Genomic DNA, 18,399 nt, shown 5'->3' on the forward strand with positions numbered 1-18,399 from the left:
TTCAGCCCTTCCGCTGCACGGAGCCGGTTAAAGGGCAGGAGGCTTTAAAAGCAGCAGGAGTTTCGCCCGGCACCGCTCCTGGGAGGGGTTTATCCTCCACCCCGCGCCCCCCCCCCAGAGCCGGGCGCTGGGGTTGCCCCGTTGTGGGCGGCCACGGCGGGGAAGGGACCCTAAAGGCCGCCCAGCACCCACCCCCGGGGGCAGCCAGGCCCCGCCACCGGGTGTAGGCCCGGGGCCGCCCCGCCTCGCCGGGGTGGGCAGGGCCGTGACGCCATCACCCCGCGCGGTCACGCCCCGCCCCGCCCCGCCCGGCAGCCGCCGCCGCCGCCATGGAGTCGAACAGGGACGAGGCGGAGCGGTGCATCGGCATCGCGCTGGCCGCCGCCAAGGCCAACCAGCCCGACAAGGCCCGCCGCTTCCTGGAGAAGGCGCAGCGCTTGTACCCTTCGCCGCGGGTCCGCGGTGAGCGCCGGGGGAACGGGGCGGGGGGGGAGAATCCCGGGGGGGGGGGGGCGGGGGGAGCGGGGCCTGCGGGGCCTGCGCTGCCGGGCCTGACCTCTGACCCGCGCCTGCGCACTGCGCGGGGCACGCCGGGAAGGCGGGTCCGCCGCCATGAGGGGCCGTGCTGGGCCCGGCCCTGCCCGCGGTGTTCCCCCCGCCCCGGGGGAGACGGGGCCGCCCCGGCGGGCCGCGGTGTCCGCGGTTACCCGCTGTAGCCTGTCACCGGTGGCGTCTGGCTCCCCGCTGATGCCCCACACCCGTTCACGGCCCTTTTCGTTAACTGGGGCGGGCGCGGGGCTGCGAGGAGAGGGGCTTCTCCTCTTCCTCTCCTCTTCCTCTCTCCTCCTCCTCCTCTCTTCCTCTCCTCCTCCTCTCCTCCTCTCCTCTCCCTCTCCTCTTCCTCTCTTCTCCTCCTCCTCTCCTCTCCTCTTTGTCTCCTCTCCTCCTCCTCTCCTCCTCCTCTCCTCCTCCTCTCCTCTCCCTCTCCTCTCCTCCTCCTCCTCTCCGCCCTCTCCTATCCTCCTTCTCTCTTTCTCTTCTCTCCTTTTCTCCTGCTCTCTTTCTCCTTCTTCTTTCCTTCTCCTCCTCTCCTTTCCCTTTCTCCTTCTCCTCTCCTCTCTCCTCTCCTTGTTTTCCCCAGCTGTTCCACTCAGCGAGCGTTGCGTCTCATTTCTTGCACCCCCACTGAGTACCACAGCACAGCCACTGGGGTTCATTTCAACACACACCCAAAAATAATCTTCCTTCTTGAAGAGCTTCTGCCAGTTTTATGGGTTTTGAGGAACGATCTCGTTCCCTGGAAGCTTCGTGGTGTACGTAATTAAAGTCACAAAAGCAACTGGGAAGTGGTTTGTAGACTCAGCCAAGCACAGTTCTTTCTCCATGTGTTCTTACGTTGCAGAAATTCACACAAAGGGCTGTAGATTTATGTTTTTTTCCTTCCTTTTTTACTTTGATGGACCTTATCTGAGTTCTGATTCTTCGGCTGTGTTTTGCAGCTTGTCTGTCCTGCGGAGAGCCCAAGGCTTCCTGTTAACCTCTCCTTGGTTGCACGAGGCCTCTTCCCGTTACCTCAAACACAGTGTTTCAGCCTGTCTTACGTGTGGTGTGGTTTTCCTTCCCATTCAGAGTTTATGCTTTTGCAAAATTACTGAGTAGGAAAAATGCCCTTGGGAAATCTCTTCTCTTTGTCCTGAGTTACATCGGGTTGGGCAACAGTGGACGACGTGGTCCTTGCGCAGCCAGCTCTTCAGACTCTGACCCTGGCTGGGTCCTGCAGGTGTCATCGCAGGATCAGCAAAGGGTTTTGCAAGGGGATTTCAGCAAAAATCTTCTCCTGCGTAAATGCAGCTGGGCATGCTGGTGGAGACAAAGTCCCACTGGTCGCCTTTAAGCGGGAGTTCTGGAAAAATTAACAGAAGTTGAGCAAATATTGGCTAATAAGCGAGGAAGAGTGATCCGTAGCAAATGCTTGGTGGGGAAGTGAGTTGGCCAAACTGAAAACTAATTCAGCGGTCTCTGCTTCAGTAGTTTATGAATTTGCCCTCTGCCGTGACTGCACGGAGGAGCAGCCCCAGAAGCAATAGGGCTGGGGCTGTAGAGCAAAACAGGACTGAGCTGTGGCCATCGTGGACTTCTGTGGTTGCTTTGGGGAACCACACTACCAAAACTCTCTTTGCAAGCTGTAGGGAACTGAGCCCAAAAACAGCAAGAGTGGGGTGGGCGGAGGGACTCCTCCTCGTGAGATGAGGTTTTAAAGTGCCTGGCGGTTTGCTCCAGGTTTGAAAGGAACAAAAGCAAAGACTGTAACTTTGTGAACACTCTGGTGGTGTAAATACGAGCGAGGGAAGGATTTATTTTTCCGAAAGCTGAAATCCATGAAGCCTCCAAGCTCAAAAGCTCCTCCAGGGAGTTACTGCTTGTTAGCCCGCTGTCATTTTTATCCTTCGTCCTGTAACAATTGCCTGTTGGATTACCGAGCGGTTTTTTCTTGCCCCTACAAGGCAGATAGGATATCTTGCCTCGTCTCTTGGCCTGCAAGCGTTGTTTGCGCTTGCATAAAGAACGAGATACCCCCATAGTGCAAGGTCTGGAGATGAAACGTCCTTCTCAGTCCTAGGCCCTGGGTAAAGGACTGCAAGCTCGTCAAGTTGCCTTTGTAAATCACGCTGTCTGTTTTTAATCGTGTTACGTGTGCCTGTTCTTTTTAATGGGGATACAATATATAAACATCAGAAACTACAGGCGTGAAGAGATCAGTCTGATACGTGGTTAAAAAAAGACAAAAAGAGTTTAAAAAGATGGTGCTATCCAGCTGCCAGGGAAGTATCTTCAGCAGTGGTCCTCACGTCTGGGAAAGAAGCAGCAGGAGCTCAAGGACTGGGTGGAAAGCTGAGGGTCTTTCCAACAAAGGGCGGGGGTCTTAGAGCAGTTGCAGAGATGAAGAGGGGTCTCTTTATGGGAGAGTGGGAAGGGCAAGTGGAGCTTGGTGGTCCCTTAACTTCTTTTTTTTTTCTCTTTTCATCTTTTTCTCATTTCAGATCTGCTTGAATCGCTCAACAAGAACGAGCAGTCGGCCAATGGCCAGTCCCAGTCCAGGGAGTCCACAAACCCCCAGTTCAAGAAAATGAGCAGAGACTTCCCATCAGCCAACGGAGAGGCTGGCGGGGAGGCTCCCAAGGGCTACACGCAGGACCAGGTGGACGCAGTGAAGAGGTGCGTGCACAGCTCTCCGTGGCTTCAACTCACTGTTTGGGTTCATCGTGCGATACCAGTCTGTTTTTTCACAGTGTTTTAAAGATTGCAGCTTCGAACCATATCGAGCAGTTTTTAATTGGCCAGGTGTTAAAAGGGACACCTAGGAGGATTTCATAGAATCACAGAATGGTTTGGGTTGGAAGGGACCTTAAAGATCATCTAGTTCCAGCCCCCCTGCCACAGGCAGGGACACCTTCCACCAGACCAGGTTGCTCCAAGCCCCATCCAACCTGGCCTTGAACACTGCCAGGGAGGGGGCAGACACAGCTTCTCTGGGCAACCTGGGCCAGGGTCTCACCACCCTCACAGCAAAGAATTTCTTCCTAATATCTCATTTAAATCTCCCCTCTTTCAGTTTAAAACCATTCCCCCTCACCCTGTCACTACTTGTCCTTGTAAAAAGCCCCTCTCCAGCCTTCCTGTAGCCCCTTCAGGTACTGGAAGGTGCTAGAAGGTCTCCCCGGAGCCTTCTCTTCTCCAGGCTGAACAGCCCCAACTCTCTCAGCCTGTCTCCATAGCAGAGGGGCTCCAGCCCTCTGAGCATCTTCGTGGCCTCCTCTGGACTCGCTCCAACAGCTCCATGTCCTTCTTATGTTGGGGGCCCCAGAGCTGGACGCAGCACTGCAGGGGGGTCTCACGAGAGCGGAGTGAGGGGCAGAATCCCCTCCCTCGACCTGCTGGCCACGCTGCTGGGGATGCAGCCCAGGACATGGTTGGCTTTCTGGGCTGCAAGCGCACGTTGCCGGCTCATGGTGAGCTTCTCGTCACCCATCACCCCCAAGTCCTTCTCCTCAGGGCTGCTCTCAATCCATTCTCTGCCCAGCCTGTATTTGTGCTTGGGATTGCCCCAACCCATGTGCAGGACCTTGCACTTGGCCTTGTTGAATTTGTAGCTGCAGCAGCCCTGGGAGGCAGCTGGGTTGGCTCTACGAGGGATGAGATTTTCCCCCAAAGGCATGTACGAGGGCTAGAACTGTAGGCACGTAGGCCTCGTCCTGGCTGAGGTCCAAAGAGGCATTTTGGATGCATTCATCCCATGGTCTTCACATTAATGTTTGCTTTCATGTTACTCAGTAACACTCTGAAAAATCCCATGTGGTCCTGAGATCCCGTAGGTGGAAGCCATGGCTCATAGCTTGCAGCAGGCAGCCCTCCTGCTCTAAGCTTTGCTCTCGTAGCAAGTGTCAGGGGACTTCCTTGTCCCTCTCTCCTGATGATATTCTGCTCATGGTCTCTCTTAGAGCCCGATAAAGTAGAAATCCACCGCAGGACGCTTCACTCTGGTAGCACAATATACTTCTAAAGCTCCTGCTTGAAAGGCCCAGGACTTGTTTATCCGGTCACCTGCTTTCCAAACCCTGTTTCAAGCTGTTCTTTCTTCCTTTCTACCGTTTGCTAATACTGGAATTTGAAAGACTGCACCGCAGGCACGGTCACTTGGTAAACTTTGTGTGAGGTTGTGGGGATGGTGTGAATTGCACAAGAACTGCTCTGGCTCGTGGACTTACGGGGGTGCTGTCACGTCACCCGTTTCTCCCCAAACCCAGCCCGCTGTGTGCTGTCTCATGGCAGTCACGTGAGGAGGAGGAACCATCGCTGGGCTGCGAGCGTACCCGGAACGAGCTGGGCTGCTCGCGCAGGCCTGGGCAGCTCCCTCTTTCTCCCTCTAGAATTCAGCTGGTGTTATTTTTAGATCTGTGAATTAACTGAGTCTGAGGAGAGGTTGCGGGGGGAGAAGCCAATAGCCCAGCTACCCGTCAGATCCCATCCTGCCGTTTGTAGTCCCTCCCAAACAGCCTCCACAACACGAGCGTGATGAATCCGAAGCTTATTTGCCAATCACATTCTTCAGCGGTTGATATCGTTGCCCGAGGAGAGGCCCTTCTGCCTCTACTGGCTCGACTTGTTCTGTGAGAGTGTGTGCTAGTACAGCGGGCATGAGTCTGTGAAAAAAAAATGGGTCACCCTCAGGAATGAGAGCTGAGTAAACCGGAGTTCACTGAGCAACATCAATCGAAACCGTGATGCGCAAGGTGCTGTGGAGTTGACGTGTTCAATGCAAAGTGGTTTTTCACAGCTGAAACTTACCTGTCCGTGTTTTCTCCCCTCTCTGCTGGCAGGGTAAAGCAATGCAAAGATTACTATGAAATTCTGGGAGTAAACAGAGAAGCTTCTGATGAGGACCTGAAAAAGGCTTACCGGAAACTTGCGCTGAAATTTCACCCAGATAAGAACCACGCACCGGGGGCCACGGAGGCATTTAAAGGTAAAGAACATTTCTAGCTTCGTGATTTGCCCTCAACTGTCAGGCGATGGTGCTGAGGTGGGCTAGCAAGGACTCTTAAAAACAGCCTCACGAGTCAGGTAGAGTGAAATAAAGCTCTTAGCAAAGCTGTATCATCTCTTCTTCTGAGCTGGTGTGTTACGAACAAAGTATGCTCTAAGCTTGAAGTAAGAAACACGGGTCGGCGTGGGTAGGTTCACCCCTGCCAGTCGGACAAGGAGAAGCCTTCCTTCCCTTTCTCCTAGCAGCCCTTCCTCTGTGTTGCGCCAGCCTCTTGCCACGCTGCTCAGGAGGAAATTCCCTCAGGATGTTCACCGTCCTTTTTTTTTTTTGGAGAGCTGCAGGAGCATTCAGCTAGCAGAGAGAAGCTCCCAGTCCTGCAGCCGTCCAGCTTGGGGCAGGCACCGGGGTGCACCCCTGTCTACTGACAAATCCAGTAGAGACCCAGTAAGTTGTGCAGCACCAGAGGCAGCCGTTGGGTTCACGAGTCCCTCGAGAGAAACATTGCTGGGCAGGCCCAAGGGCAGGAAACCCATCTTTAGAACTGGTGTTCAGACTCTTCCACTCGTTGAGCATTTGGGGCAGCCAGTAAGCCTTCGGGTTTCTAAGCAAGCACTCAGCACCTGACCACTGCGAAAGGCTGCGGGTGGAATGGGCGAACAGAAACCCCAGGTGAAAATTTCTAGGGTGAAACTGCACCAGCTGTACAGCTGAGCCCAGCCAGACCTCAGAAAGGGTCACCAGGAGCTTCAGTTCTGCTGTAAAGAGCCCTATTCTCAGGGCCTCAACAAATGCAGCAGGGATGTTTCCTGGGTAGTAAGGTACCTTAAAACTGGAGTAATTTTCCAAGAGAAATGCTAGTGCTTGCAACATATAACCCCATTTTCCTTTGTGAGCTGTGGAAGTTTGATTATTATCGTTGAGCTAAAGGCAGAACTTCTTGATGTGAGTTTTACAGCGCTGGTTTTGCAGTGTTAAGCCATCTAAACAGCGTGGTCTGATGCTGGCCATCTTGGGCATGAAATGCGTGAGGCTTCTGCTGGAGCAGGGAGCAAGGCTACCCTGGTGCGAGTGTAGTGATGCAGTACTTCGGGTAAGCTTCTAGTAGACATGAATTCAGCAGTAAAAGTCTTATGTAAGGTTTGTTCAAGTCTTTTAAGGCTTAAATCCGTAGCTGATAAGTGTGTTGCTGTTAGCAAATAACGAACTGACCCCCAGCTACTTGGGAGAGCCTGTTTTAGTAGGGGGGCAGAGCATCTGCAGACATCTATCTACGCCGCATGTGCAGTAAGCCGCTGCTTGAGAGTTTATCCTTCAGTCCTTGCTAAGTGGCGAAAGGCAGGTTTCTTCACCTGTAATCTTAAACAACGATGTTTGCTGAGGGCTTTGACAAGAGTTACGTGCCAGAAGTCGCGCGTTAAGCAAGGTGCCCTTTATCCTCCGCTGCAGAGCTATCTGCTCTCGGGTTATCTCTCCTCCAAGCCTTGCCTCGTTGGCTCCCCCGTCCTTCAGCCCCCCAGCTGAGCTCCTAGTTTGCAGGGCTCGCTGAAGTCCAGTCCAGCTGTTTGGTTCCAGAGGGTGAAGGGGGAAACGTGCGCTGCTGTGAGGGGTTTAGTTAATTTTTTCTTACGTTGATGTATTAGCTGAAGTGTTGGCGTTCAGCTTCCCAGCGACAGCTGATAAAGCGTTACGTCTTGTCCCGAGACCTTGTCTCAGTCTGTAGTTGCAGTTGGCTGCAGCCTGTCTTGTGGCAGGTTTGCATCACTACCTTGGGCTGACGTTGGAAAAAGAGTTGAGCCTGGCTACGTTGAGCTAAAACCCTGATTTGGAATGAGGTGTTTCTTGGGCTTTGTCAGCAGAAAGACGACGAACAAAGCCCTGAACTGCCCCATTTTCGTTGCTTAACCGCACGGTTTGAAAGAACGAGCTAATAGGCTGAGAGTCAGTCCTTGGCGTCCAGTTTCCTCGCCTGGTTGTAGAAATGTTTACTCTGTGTGCACTAATTATAACCAAGAAGGAGAACAAGTATATTGACATTACATCCTCCACGCTCCAAATCCAAGAAGAAACCGTACACCTCGATCTGACTACTGGGAAAATGTTGAATCTTGGTGTTAATCTCCTCCAAAGGGCATGTAGCTCCCTTCTCTATCGCTTCTGCCCCTGCCTTTTATACACCAGGCAACTACTGCCGTGAACATTTTTGCCTCCTTGCGACACAGTCTCCTTGCCTCCTTGCTCTGCAGTCACGTAGGGAGGCTCTTGGGTAGGTTGGTACAGAGGGGAAGTGGTAAGATGGAACGTGTCAAGAGAGAAGTGCAGAAGGAGGAGGGTGGCAGGCAAACGTTCTGGTAGAAAGGCTCCAACGTGCTGAGGTGGGAAGGAGAGTGACCTGGAGAACTGGTGGGGGTTTAGTTCCAGTACATTTCCACCGTCACAGGCATTAATAGTCCTTGCAATTATGCATCTTACTTCTGGCATCTGGAAATTTTGAAATTCATAGCTGACAGACACAACTTCTAGCCAACATTTCCTTACTAGCTTTTGTGGGAAGTTTTAAAGTCTCTTTCAGTGATCTAGCCTGTATTTAAATTCTTTGCAGTTCTGGTTTTAGGCTATGACATTGAATTCCCTTAATGCCAACTTCTGAATAAAATTTGTCAACTAACGTTGTATTTTCCTATACAGTTGCTTAGGGCTGAAGGATTTGGGCATTACTTGTTCAAAAGACATAAGTTTAATGAAGTGAAACATGTAGCTGCTCTACTACCAGTATTTCCTTCGCAATTCCATTCATCTGAGGGGGTTTCTCTAGGGACATATACCAAATTCATACCAGTCGTATCATAAGTTCTTCATTTGAATTAATTAAGGCATTTTCATTGAGTCTCTTGGTGTGGTTTCCTTCCGTCTGTCTTCGCCAGAGAAGGGTGCCAGGTACTAGTGCTCAAGCAGCCTGTTGAAAAGATGTGGGTAGTTGAGAACCTCATTTGTGTAACGAGAAAGGCAAGTCGTGGCAGTCTGCAGGGCTAAATGTCATTATCTGTAGAAGAAAGAAGCTAATTGCTTCCTTATTGTCAATGTTTCAGCCATTGGTAATGCTTACGCGGTGTTGAGCAACCCGGAGAAGAGGAAGCAATACGACCAGTTTGGAGACGAGAAACTCAACCCTGCTCGGCACGGACACAGTCACTCGGACTTCCACCGCGGGTTTGAGGCAGACATCTCCCCCGAGGACCTCTTCAACATGTTTTTTGGTGGTGGTTTTCCTTCTAGTAAGCACGTTAAACCTTAATCTCTCGAATGGGACCCGCTCCTTTTGACAGAGCGACAGTGCAGTAGTGATTTAGTTGGCTGTGCAAGGATTGCTGAGTTTGGTGAGAGAGGTTCTCCTTCACACATGACCTAAACACCTAGAGTTCTCTAGATTGCTCGGATGGGTACTTGGAGAACTCAGCATCTAGCAGGTAATACCATCAGAGCTGGACTTCTTCCCCACTCCAGGTATTTGTTTGCACGCTGGCAGCGTTAGCTGTTATTAGGTTGGATTGAGTGTTAGAACAAAAAACAACTTGCTTTAAGGCTATTTGTAAAAATAATCCTATTTTGAAGAAGGCTTTTCTGCCTGGTGGTTTTAGAAGTTAAATCTTCTCATCAGAACAAACTATGGTAACGCCTGGGCCTTGCTCTTGATCTGCATCTGCTCTGCCACGCAGCCAAAGCAGTTTCAGTGTCCACTTCCTTCTTTCCACTGTGTCCCATAAAAAAGAGGAAATTGTTGCCTCTAGAGCATAATTTAAACCTCTTGAATTAAAAATTAAACCTGTGTCCTGTCTGTCCTCAGTGCTGGTCGTGGTTTGGGTAGCAGGGAACAACCAAGTGACTGTTCCTTCACTGGATCAGTTCTGATCAAAAAGACATGGATTTAATATAAGGATAAGGGTATTTTTAGAAGACTCCCTTGTATTTGCTCCAGTCATATTTGCCTGGCAGTGGTTATTTGACCTCTCGAGACCAACTTGGAAAAAATAAATGTTTTTGTTTCAATGGAGAAGATTTACTCCGGTAGCTCTTGCCTATCTGGTGTGTAAGAATTAACACAGTAATGCCAAGTACTCACGAAGGCGTCTTGAAGCCTTTCGCAGCGTTTGTGTCCTGCCTGTCACAGAGGTAGAGCTGCTCCAGTAAAAACAGGAGGTTGCTATTTTAGCTCAGTCTTTTTTTTCCTTTCCTCACTGTCCCAAGAGAATCCAGGACCCGCTTTCTCACCCGCTCTCCCTTCTCAGCTGTAGTTTTGACATTTAAAACAAGACATGGAGGAGCTCTGGTTTTAGGGTGGAAAAACTACCGCAATTATTTATTTTACTTATTTTTCTAATTGATTTTACTCTAAATTCAGTTAGAAGCGAGGAGGCCTGTGCAAGATATTCTCCCTACATAGCTGACCCTGCTTTGAGCAGGAGGTTGGACCTCCTGAGGTCACTTCCAACCTGAATTTTCATGTGAACCTACAAAACCCTCCAGATGGATCTCTCTGCCCACCACCAGTTCGCCTTCAGACAGGAATCTTCAGTTCTGAGGAATACTCTTTTTTCAGCTGTGGCTTATATTTTTTATATTTATATAACCACCTTTCGTGGTTACTTCCTGGCCAGCCAGCACCGTCTTACATACTCTGGCTTTTGTGTAACAGTTTTCTTTTGCCCGTAGGTAACGTCCACGTCTACAGCAACGGCAGGATGCGATATACCTACCATCAGAGGCAGGACAGACGAGAACATCAGGGTGATGTAAGTGGAGGACAGGCGGCGGGGCTGGGAGTCTAAAGGTTTTTCCGATACGTGAATTGCGAGCTGGTTGGGGTGGCTGTCTTGTGAAACAGTCCTGCTTGTTTCCACCCCCCTGAACAGAAGGCTGGAGTCGTGGGAGGTGAGCTGCCTTCAGAATTTACACCAAGTTGTGGTTTAATTTACTGGTGGTTGTTCTCCCGGGACTCCCATAGCTGTCGTCCAGTGGGAAGAACACTGGTGTGTCTTGAAACAGTGCTGCCTTGAAGTAAGATTGCACCAGTGAAGTGTCTACCACAGAAAAAGCATTTCCTTTCTGATTTAATTCTGTAAACCCAGTTTTCAGATAATATGGATACTCGTGGCTCCTCCCAGCACAACCTCATTCTCCCTTTTATTCCAGTGTTGAAGATGGGGGTGTTTCTAAGCTGTGATGCTTAATTAACCAAGGAAGACACTGTATAGCATGAGCTATTTTTATGTTTTCCCATCACAGAAAATCTATCTGCAGCACTCCAAGCCCTCTGGTCTAGAGAAGCAAGAATGAGGGACTCACTATTTAAGAGACCAGGGTTATGTATTGACGATTACTGTTTTCTGGGCATAGCCAATTATATTTTTTTAAAAAAACAACCAAACAAACAACAAGAACTTCCTGAGTATTGTTTCTCAGGCTTAAAGGGGAAAGTGTACTTTGCTGGAGCTGGAGGGAGCTCAGGAGGTGAGGTAGAGGGGGGATTGCTTTCATCTGGCACTGAAGAGGGGAGAAGGCTGTCCATAAAACCAGTTCTGCTCGCTAGCACAAGCAGGACAGAAACCACATCTGCTCTAGAAAAGCAAAATACGGGCATGAGGCTTTGGAAATACACTCACAAGGTTCCCCCTGCCAGTCCCCTCTGCCCTTGGGCGCATCCAGAGAAGGGGCAGTGGATTTGGACCTTGGGAGTCACGCTGCCCTTACTGGAGGGGAACTGTGGGCTGCTGGGTTCCCCCCAGTTGTTTTGGGGTGCCTCCTAAGCCGACTGCCTGCAAAAAGCAGGAGGATCGAGGTTGTGTTAGGGCTGGGAGGGAGGGAGAGCGATGCTGTGGGATCCTTGGCACTTCACTGTGTGTTTCTGTTCCTTCAGGGCGGCCTTGGCTTGTTTGTCCAGCTGATGCCCATCCTCATCCTGATCATTGTGTCCGCTCTCAGCCAGATGATGGTCTCCAGCCCACCCTACAGTTTGAGCCAGAGGCCGTTAGTACCTGTTATTCTAAATGTTATCCTGCTGGGGAGGGGGTTGGGTGCTGGAGGGCAGGGTGGTGTGATTGGGTAGGGATCTAGGCTCTCTGCCTTTCTTGTGGGTTTTTTTTTTTTCTTTATCTCATCACACCGTTGCTGCCGGATGTCTCGCACATCAGTGAAGGCCTCCTGGTTCTCAAACAGGTCTTGAGCTGGCAGGTGTGGGGAAGGTTGGAGGGTAGATGTTCTTCAACAGGGACCTCCTGCAGCCCATACCCACAGCTGGGTGTGCCTGTCTGAGAAAGGGACAGGCAAAATGACTTTGAGAGACTAGCCCAGCACCGAGATCCCATACGCAGAATGAATTGAGATGTAGAGTTAAACTGGGGTGTGGAAAACAAAAGCCAGATCTGTTCTTTGTGAAAGCCTCAGTTTGTGCCTAGAACAAAGAACAGAGGAAGCAGGAATAAAAGACACTCCTGTAGAGTAAAAGACACTCCCGGAGAAATCCCCTATTTTTGAACTCTAATCTTGCCATGAAATAGCTACGGCCAGACATTCACTGTGCGAAAGTGAAACTGTCTCATTCTAGATCCTGTGGAAATGCCCCGATCTGCCCACTTGGCTGACAAATTGAATCAGTCTTTATTCTTACTCACTTTGCGGTGCCGACAAGGCATGGGAAACCAGGCTTGATTCCTGGCTGCTTGCATCACTCTTGACAAAGGCTGGATGTATTTTCAGTGGAGGTTCCTTATGTGTATTTAAGGAGGGTAGGCTTCGTTCCAGCCAGCGGGCCCTGTTTAGTTTCAGAGGTGACAACATGTGCCATTGATGATGTCAAATAGTGTAAAACCCAGCTTAGCTTGAGGGTCCAAGGTGAAGATGATGACATTAGTGCTTGGAGCTGAAAGATGGGGCAGTTTTGAAGAGGGCATAGCTAAGGGTTATTCTGAGAGGCTGAAGGGTGTTGAGATGTGATTTCTGCAGTTGATACCAGGACGATAAAATTAAGTGTTACGTATGTATATATACATACAAACACCAGTTTGTTTTATACTGGTGAAGAGGTGCTTTATGGGGCGAGAAGGCGTTCAGTGGGAGGCAGCTCTTAAGCAGGCAGGGGTTTGCTTCCAGCCTTGTCAGCTGTCAGAGGAAAGCCACCCCGTTCCCTGCGCTGTCCCCGTCTCTGCGTGCTGGGGTGGCAGCAAGCAGACCGATTTCCCAGTCTGGGTTTGGACAAGTAAGCTGATCCAGTCCTCCGTCATCCTTCCCGCGTGACCGAGGCACTTCACAAATCTCGTTTCACAAATGAGCTGGGGAGCCCCAGGCGTGCTGTGCCGGCAGGCGGTGCTGCTCCCTCGCGCAGGCAGCCGGCCAGGCCCCTGCTGCCGCCCCACGTCAAGGGAAACGCTGGGCTTGGCTGTCCTTCGGCTTCTGGAAAGCTGGAGCTCGCCGCGCTGAGCTCAGTGAGCAGGAGGAGAGAAGCTTTTGAACCTGGTGAGGTTTCTAATGGCACGTGGAGATTTTAATGCCACTTCTTGATAGCGACGCTGTCACAGAGAAAGGCAGAATCCTAAAGAGCCATTTCTCACTTTGTTGCTCCTTGCCTTTGTAAATCTCTTCCAAAAACCAGCTTTCTGCCCAAAGAGCTGTCTGCTTGTGGGCCTGTCTGTGCCACCCTGCTCTTTAATAACACCTCGTTGAATTTGCCGGACTTAATTGCATGTCTGACTTCAGGTGGCAGGTTTCTTGCGCCAGGTCCTGCCCTTATTTTCATACTTCACACTCAAGTGTGCTGCTGAAGCTCTGCGAGCTTTAATGCTCCTCCTTTGAGGGCACGCTTTGTAGCCTCCATAGTTCATCGTTATACAGGAGTATGAACTTTGGGAAGGCTTAGAGCTCTGTCTTGACAGGTAAAATAGTGAGCTGAGCTCCTTCCAGACTGCATCTCTCCCAGCAGATGCATCTTGGAAAATGCCAAGAGAGCTTTTGTGTCATGTTCAGTCTATCCAGTTACCCACCATTCGTCCGTGAGTGCTGGACCTTGATGAAACGTGCAGGAGACTTTGAATCACTCCTGTAAACCCTGATAACAGACTGAAGGGCGAGCCGGATGAGTTAATGTTTATACCTGGCTTAAGAATCGGGCTCGCTTTTAACGCAGCAGCCAGCTGGTATTTATTATGGGACACTTTGGGCACGTCTCCAGATGGAGCCGTTCCTGATGGACCCAGCGTTTGGGCACGGGTCCTGTGTTACAGCTTGCAAACACGCCCTAGTGAGTATCTCTAGGTTTGCTGGAGTGTTGGGGAAAATAAGTACCGGGCTCTGCCTGAAACGCAAATCCCCGGGGGGTAGGGTGAGAAGAGATTTCCTTCTAGAAAGTGCTTTCTGTACTCGTCAGTGCAGAGCAGGTCTAATTTTGTTCTTGCAAGCAACAGCATTGGTTGCAGAACGTGATGTGGTAGAGGAAGCTGACGCTCTTGGGGTTAGCAGATATCTTAGCAGAGAGGGGACTGGGTTTGATCGAGGGGGGTTTGCTGGGGAGCTGCAACAGCCAGCCCCTGCCCTGCCCTCCCCTCGTGCTCCCCCGCGCAGGTGCCATCCGGCCTCGCTGGCTGCTTTCACCGAGCATCGCCCTCCGAGCCGTGTAACCATCCTTGGGGCTCGCCGCCAAAAGCAGAGGATGGTGTCGTCAGCGAGGAAATTTAATTAGCGCTGAAAATTCTAATGAACGCTTTATTTTAAGTGGGTTTGGGCCTTGGGCAATCTGCCCCAAGAGTTATGTCTGCATTCAGAGCTCTGCCCACCTAGCTGGAGGCCTGGCAGGTTTTGTCTCCCTGTGCTGGCGTTTCATTTCCACCAGAAATCTCTGATACGGAGGAGTGATGTGTGTTTGCAGCGGTTTGATACCGTGGCGTGTTGTGTGATATAAAGAGCTGGGAGCTTTTCGCTCTGCCCTTGAAGCGTGTCCTACACTGTTCTGACTCTTCTCCCTGAACTAGGTCTGTGGGTCACATACACAGGAGAATGACAGAGCACTTGAAAGTCGTCTACTACGTATCCGAGAACTTTGCAAATGAATACACGGGCACGAACCTGAAGAATGTTGAGAGGAGCGTGGAGGACGACTATATCGCAAACCTTCGAAATAACTGCTGGAAAGAGAAGCAGCAGAGTGAGTAGTGTGGGGCCAGGAGCTGAGGGTCTTGGCTGTGCATGAGGTTGGCTTTGGAAGGGCCTTTTTCTGGGGACTAAGTTATGCTGGAGTTATATTTTAACGTGGTGCGAGCACATTTCGTGTGCCATTGGCTTTTTTTTCTATCTAGGACTTCGTGACAAATCCAGTACGTGGGGTTTGTTTTGGTTTGGTTTTTAATGCTGCTGTAGAACTGGTCAGACGGGAGTTGTGCCCCGGAGGTTCCCTGCCATGTCAGTATGATATCTCTGATTTCCAGTGGAGGGGGGAGGTTGCAGCCATCTCATTTTCAGGAGGCCCCCCGTAGCTCTGTGTAATACTTCAGTTGTTCAAGGACTGTGTCTGAACGTTTGCTGCCTGTGGTGTCCTCTGTCCCGCATCCCATCCCTGCTCAGAAGGCTGTGGTGGCAGTGCTGACATCACCTTGCGTGCTGCTGAAGGGTTAGGAGTGACGGCTACCTGGCCAGGCAGAGAGGTGATCTGGCCAGCTAGCCAGGCAGCAAACTGTTTGCTGAGTCCCAGGGCTTACCTGGCTTCTCTGCCCGCCCGTTCCCAGCATGTGGTGATCATGGCTCTTGGAGCAGCAGCCGGGGTAGGATTTGAGTGCCAGGGACACGGGAGGGGCTGGTAGAGCCCTCAGTGGTACCAGATGAGGCTCTGAGCCTCCACGTTTCCTCTTCCCCGTGCTGCTGGGGTAACCTCGTGGGCCTCCCGGGACTAGAGGCAGGTCCTGTCAGGTTCCTATGGCTTTCCTCGGGATGGATGAGCTGTCGGCAGACGTTACACCCATCCTGTCCCAAAGGGCACGGGGCATTTCCTCAGCCTCATCCTGTGCTTCAGTTAGCCTTGACGAGCTTGAGGTGCCTCCTGTTGCCAGCAGAGCCCGCAGTGGGTCATGGCCTGGCGGGTGGGTCTCCTTCCCCGTCGCATCCGTAACTCTGGGCTTTCCCCTTTGCAGAGGAAGGTTTGTTGTACCGAGCACGCTACTTCGGGGACTCGGACCTGTACCAACGAGCACAGAAGATGGGCACCCCCAGCTGTAGCAGACTGTCAGACGTTCAAGCCTCTCTGCACGGATAGTCGCCGCCAGCCCGCTCAGCGGAGGTCTAAGTACGAGCTGGCGACGCTTCCCCCGGCAGCGGAGCAGGGCACGGTCGTGCTTTTCATACTTAAATATCAGTTTGGGATGCAGATCTTCACGAGTCTCCTCTGGATGCACAGGCATCACGGGGAGGAGGCACCCCCCTCCGTCAAGTGTACACTCGTTAATTGGGAAATTGATTTTGTTGAGTTTGTGTGTCGGCACCCTCGGCTCTCTCCACGCTCCCTGTTTTCTCTGGCACTGTCGGCGTTGGGTCTCTAGGAACAGAGCAAGAGCCTCGGGCGTGTTGGTGACTCAGCTGAGCTCTTGTCAACTGCACGCTCGATCCAGCGGCCGTGGGCGCCTCGGCTGGTTGGAGGTTTTTTACCAGCCGTGGTAGCCTGCCACCAAGTTTTAATGAACCTTTTTTTGGTTGCTTTATTGTCTGTTTTACCAAAAAACCTGTTATCCCCTGGCACTTGAAGCAATATGGTGACAGGGAACGGCCTCCTACCAAACAGATGTTCCTTGCCCCCCATTGCCTTGCCATGACGCTCAAGGAGAACAAAGCAAATGGCCAGAGCTCACAGCACGTTCTAGAAGTCATTTACTGTGTTAAACTGGGAATCAAAGTAAAGACAGCTGAGGGGGAGTCTGGAAGACTCAGGGGTTGGAGAGCTTGAATTAAGGAGAGTCCAGTAGCACGGGTGAGAGCAGGTGTGCTGGGTCACGGGAGAACTGCACGAAAGTAACGACAAAAATCGGCACGGAGTTTGGAGTCCTTTTTCTGCTTCATTATCTGGGCTGATGTCACCTACCAGGGCCTGCTGGGGTGGCCGGGAAACGTACAGGTCCCTCCTGCCATGAAAATATTTGAAAACAGGGTTTTTGTAGAAAATAAGTGGGAGGTGAAGCTTGGACCGAGTGTTAGTTGTACGGCCACCGTGAAGGCTTGGGGACATCGGACACCCAGCTGCTTCATTTGTAGGCACCAGTAGGAAGGTTTAGCAGGGGAGTTTCTGTTTGGTTTTTATTTTCCTTGGCAAAGGGAGCGTGTCTGAAAGTTTGGCCTTTAAAGCAAATCTCCTGGCTCGCCTTCGGCCTTTTTTTTTGGGGTGTATCCTGGTTTTGGAACCATCCTTGATACGCCCGCTCTCTTGTTTTGATAACTACACCTCTTCTTTCACGACAGACCGACACGAATGACCTGCTTTTGTTTCATTCCCTCTCTGTAGCCGCGGTCTGAAAAGAGAGTTGCTCTTAAGAGCAACTTAAGTTGGAGCGAGTCCAGAGGAGGGTGACCAAGCTGGTGAAGGGTCTGGAGGGTCTGACCTACGAGGAACGGCTGAGGGAGCTGGGGGTGTTTAGCCTGGAGAAGAGGAGGCTCAGAGGTGACCTTATTGCAGTCTACAACTACCTGAAGGGAGGTTGTAGTGGAGTGGGAGTCGGCCTCTTCTCCCGGGCAACTAGCGCTAGGACAAGAGGACACAGCCTCAAGCTTCACCAGGGGAGGTTCAGGTTGGACATTAGGAAGCATTTCTTCTCAGAAAGGGTCGTTAGCCATTGGAAGGGGCTGCCCAGGGAGGTGGTGGAGTCACCATCTCTGGAGGGGTTTAAGAAAAGACTGGCCATGGCACTTAGTGCCCTGGTCTAGTTGCCATGGTGGTGTCAGGGCAATGGTTGGACTTGATGATCCCAGAGGCCTCTTCCAACCTCATTGATTCTGTGATACTCTGCTGTGGAGTGAAATAGTGCGACTGAAAAAGCTGCTGCCCATAGTGTGGGTTGGGAAGGAAGGAAGGGGGAGGTGCGGTGCCGTGCGACTGTCCAGGGACTGACACCGCTACCGCTTTTGTCCCCAGACTCTTGAAACGCCTGAAGACGTGTGGTGAAGCTCACCGAAGCCGAGGTGATGGACTTTGCTGTTTAAAAGAATCAAACCTTCTCTGAGAAATGGAATTGGAGAATTAGCGACGCACAACTGCCCTCTTTCCTTCTCTCTGCCTGTCTCCGCCGTCCCCCCGACGGCTCAGGCAGCGCCGAGGACAGGAAATCGAGCTGCCCGTCTTCCTCCTTCCCTTCCGACGCCGCTGCCGTGCGACGGCCTCGTCGCTCCTGGGATCCCACAACCCCCAGAACAGGCGTAAAATAACACAAACTGAGCTGCAGAAGCCACGAAGCAGGAGGAGACCCTTCGCCACCGCGCTGGTCACTGCCGACGGAGAGAGGAATTGGGACGATTTGGTGATAAAAGAAAACTTTAAGGAAAAAAAAGAAAATATAATCTATTTAGAATTAATTTATAGCTGTATATATGTTGTACTTTTAAACTATGCAGGGGTTGGATGATTAAATTATTTTGTTTTCTGCCCGGTTTGGTGAACGGGGAAGCGGGGAGGCTCTTCCCAGGGTGTCCGGCTCCGCGGCGCTTTCCTGCCTGACACACTAAAACAAGAATCACTTCGCAGTTCCTGTCGTTTGCTTTCGGAGGCCGGCGGCGTTCTGCCCTTTGGGGTGTCCGTACCTGCCTTTCGGGTTTTAATAAAAGCAATTCCAAATCTCTAA

At 51.5% G+C, this 18,399-nt stretch overlaps 1 protein-coding gene across 1 annotated transcript; it reads left to right on the plus strand.

The window, feature by feature from the left end:
• Positions 1–294: 294 nt before the first annotated feature.
• Positions 295–18,399, plus strand: DNAJB12 (DnaJ heat shock protein family (Hsp40) member B12). The gene is made up of 9 exons (XM_068416683.1): positions 295–462; positions 3,042–3,216; positions 5,379–5,524; positions 8,632–8,817; positions 10,253–10,332; positions 11,457–11,566; positions 14,560–14,732; positions 15,712–15,863; positions 17,697–18,399. Exons 1-8 carry the CDS (start codon positions 330–332, stop codon positions 15,831–15,833), a joined length of 1,125 nt encoding a protein of 374 aa, XP_068272784.1. The 5' UTR covers positions 295–329; the 3' UTR covers positions 15,834–15,863; positions 17,697–18,399.

This window comes from Nyctibius grandis, chromosome 20, assembly GCF_013368605.1.
Source record: "Nyctibius grandis isolate bNycGra1 chromosome 20, bNycGra1.pri, whole genome shotgun sequence".
In the NCBI taxonomy this organism is placed as follows: Eukaryota; Metazoa; Chordata; class Aves; order Nyctibiiformes; family Nyctibiidae; genus Nyctibius; species Nyctibius grandis.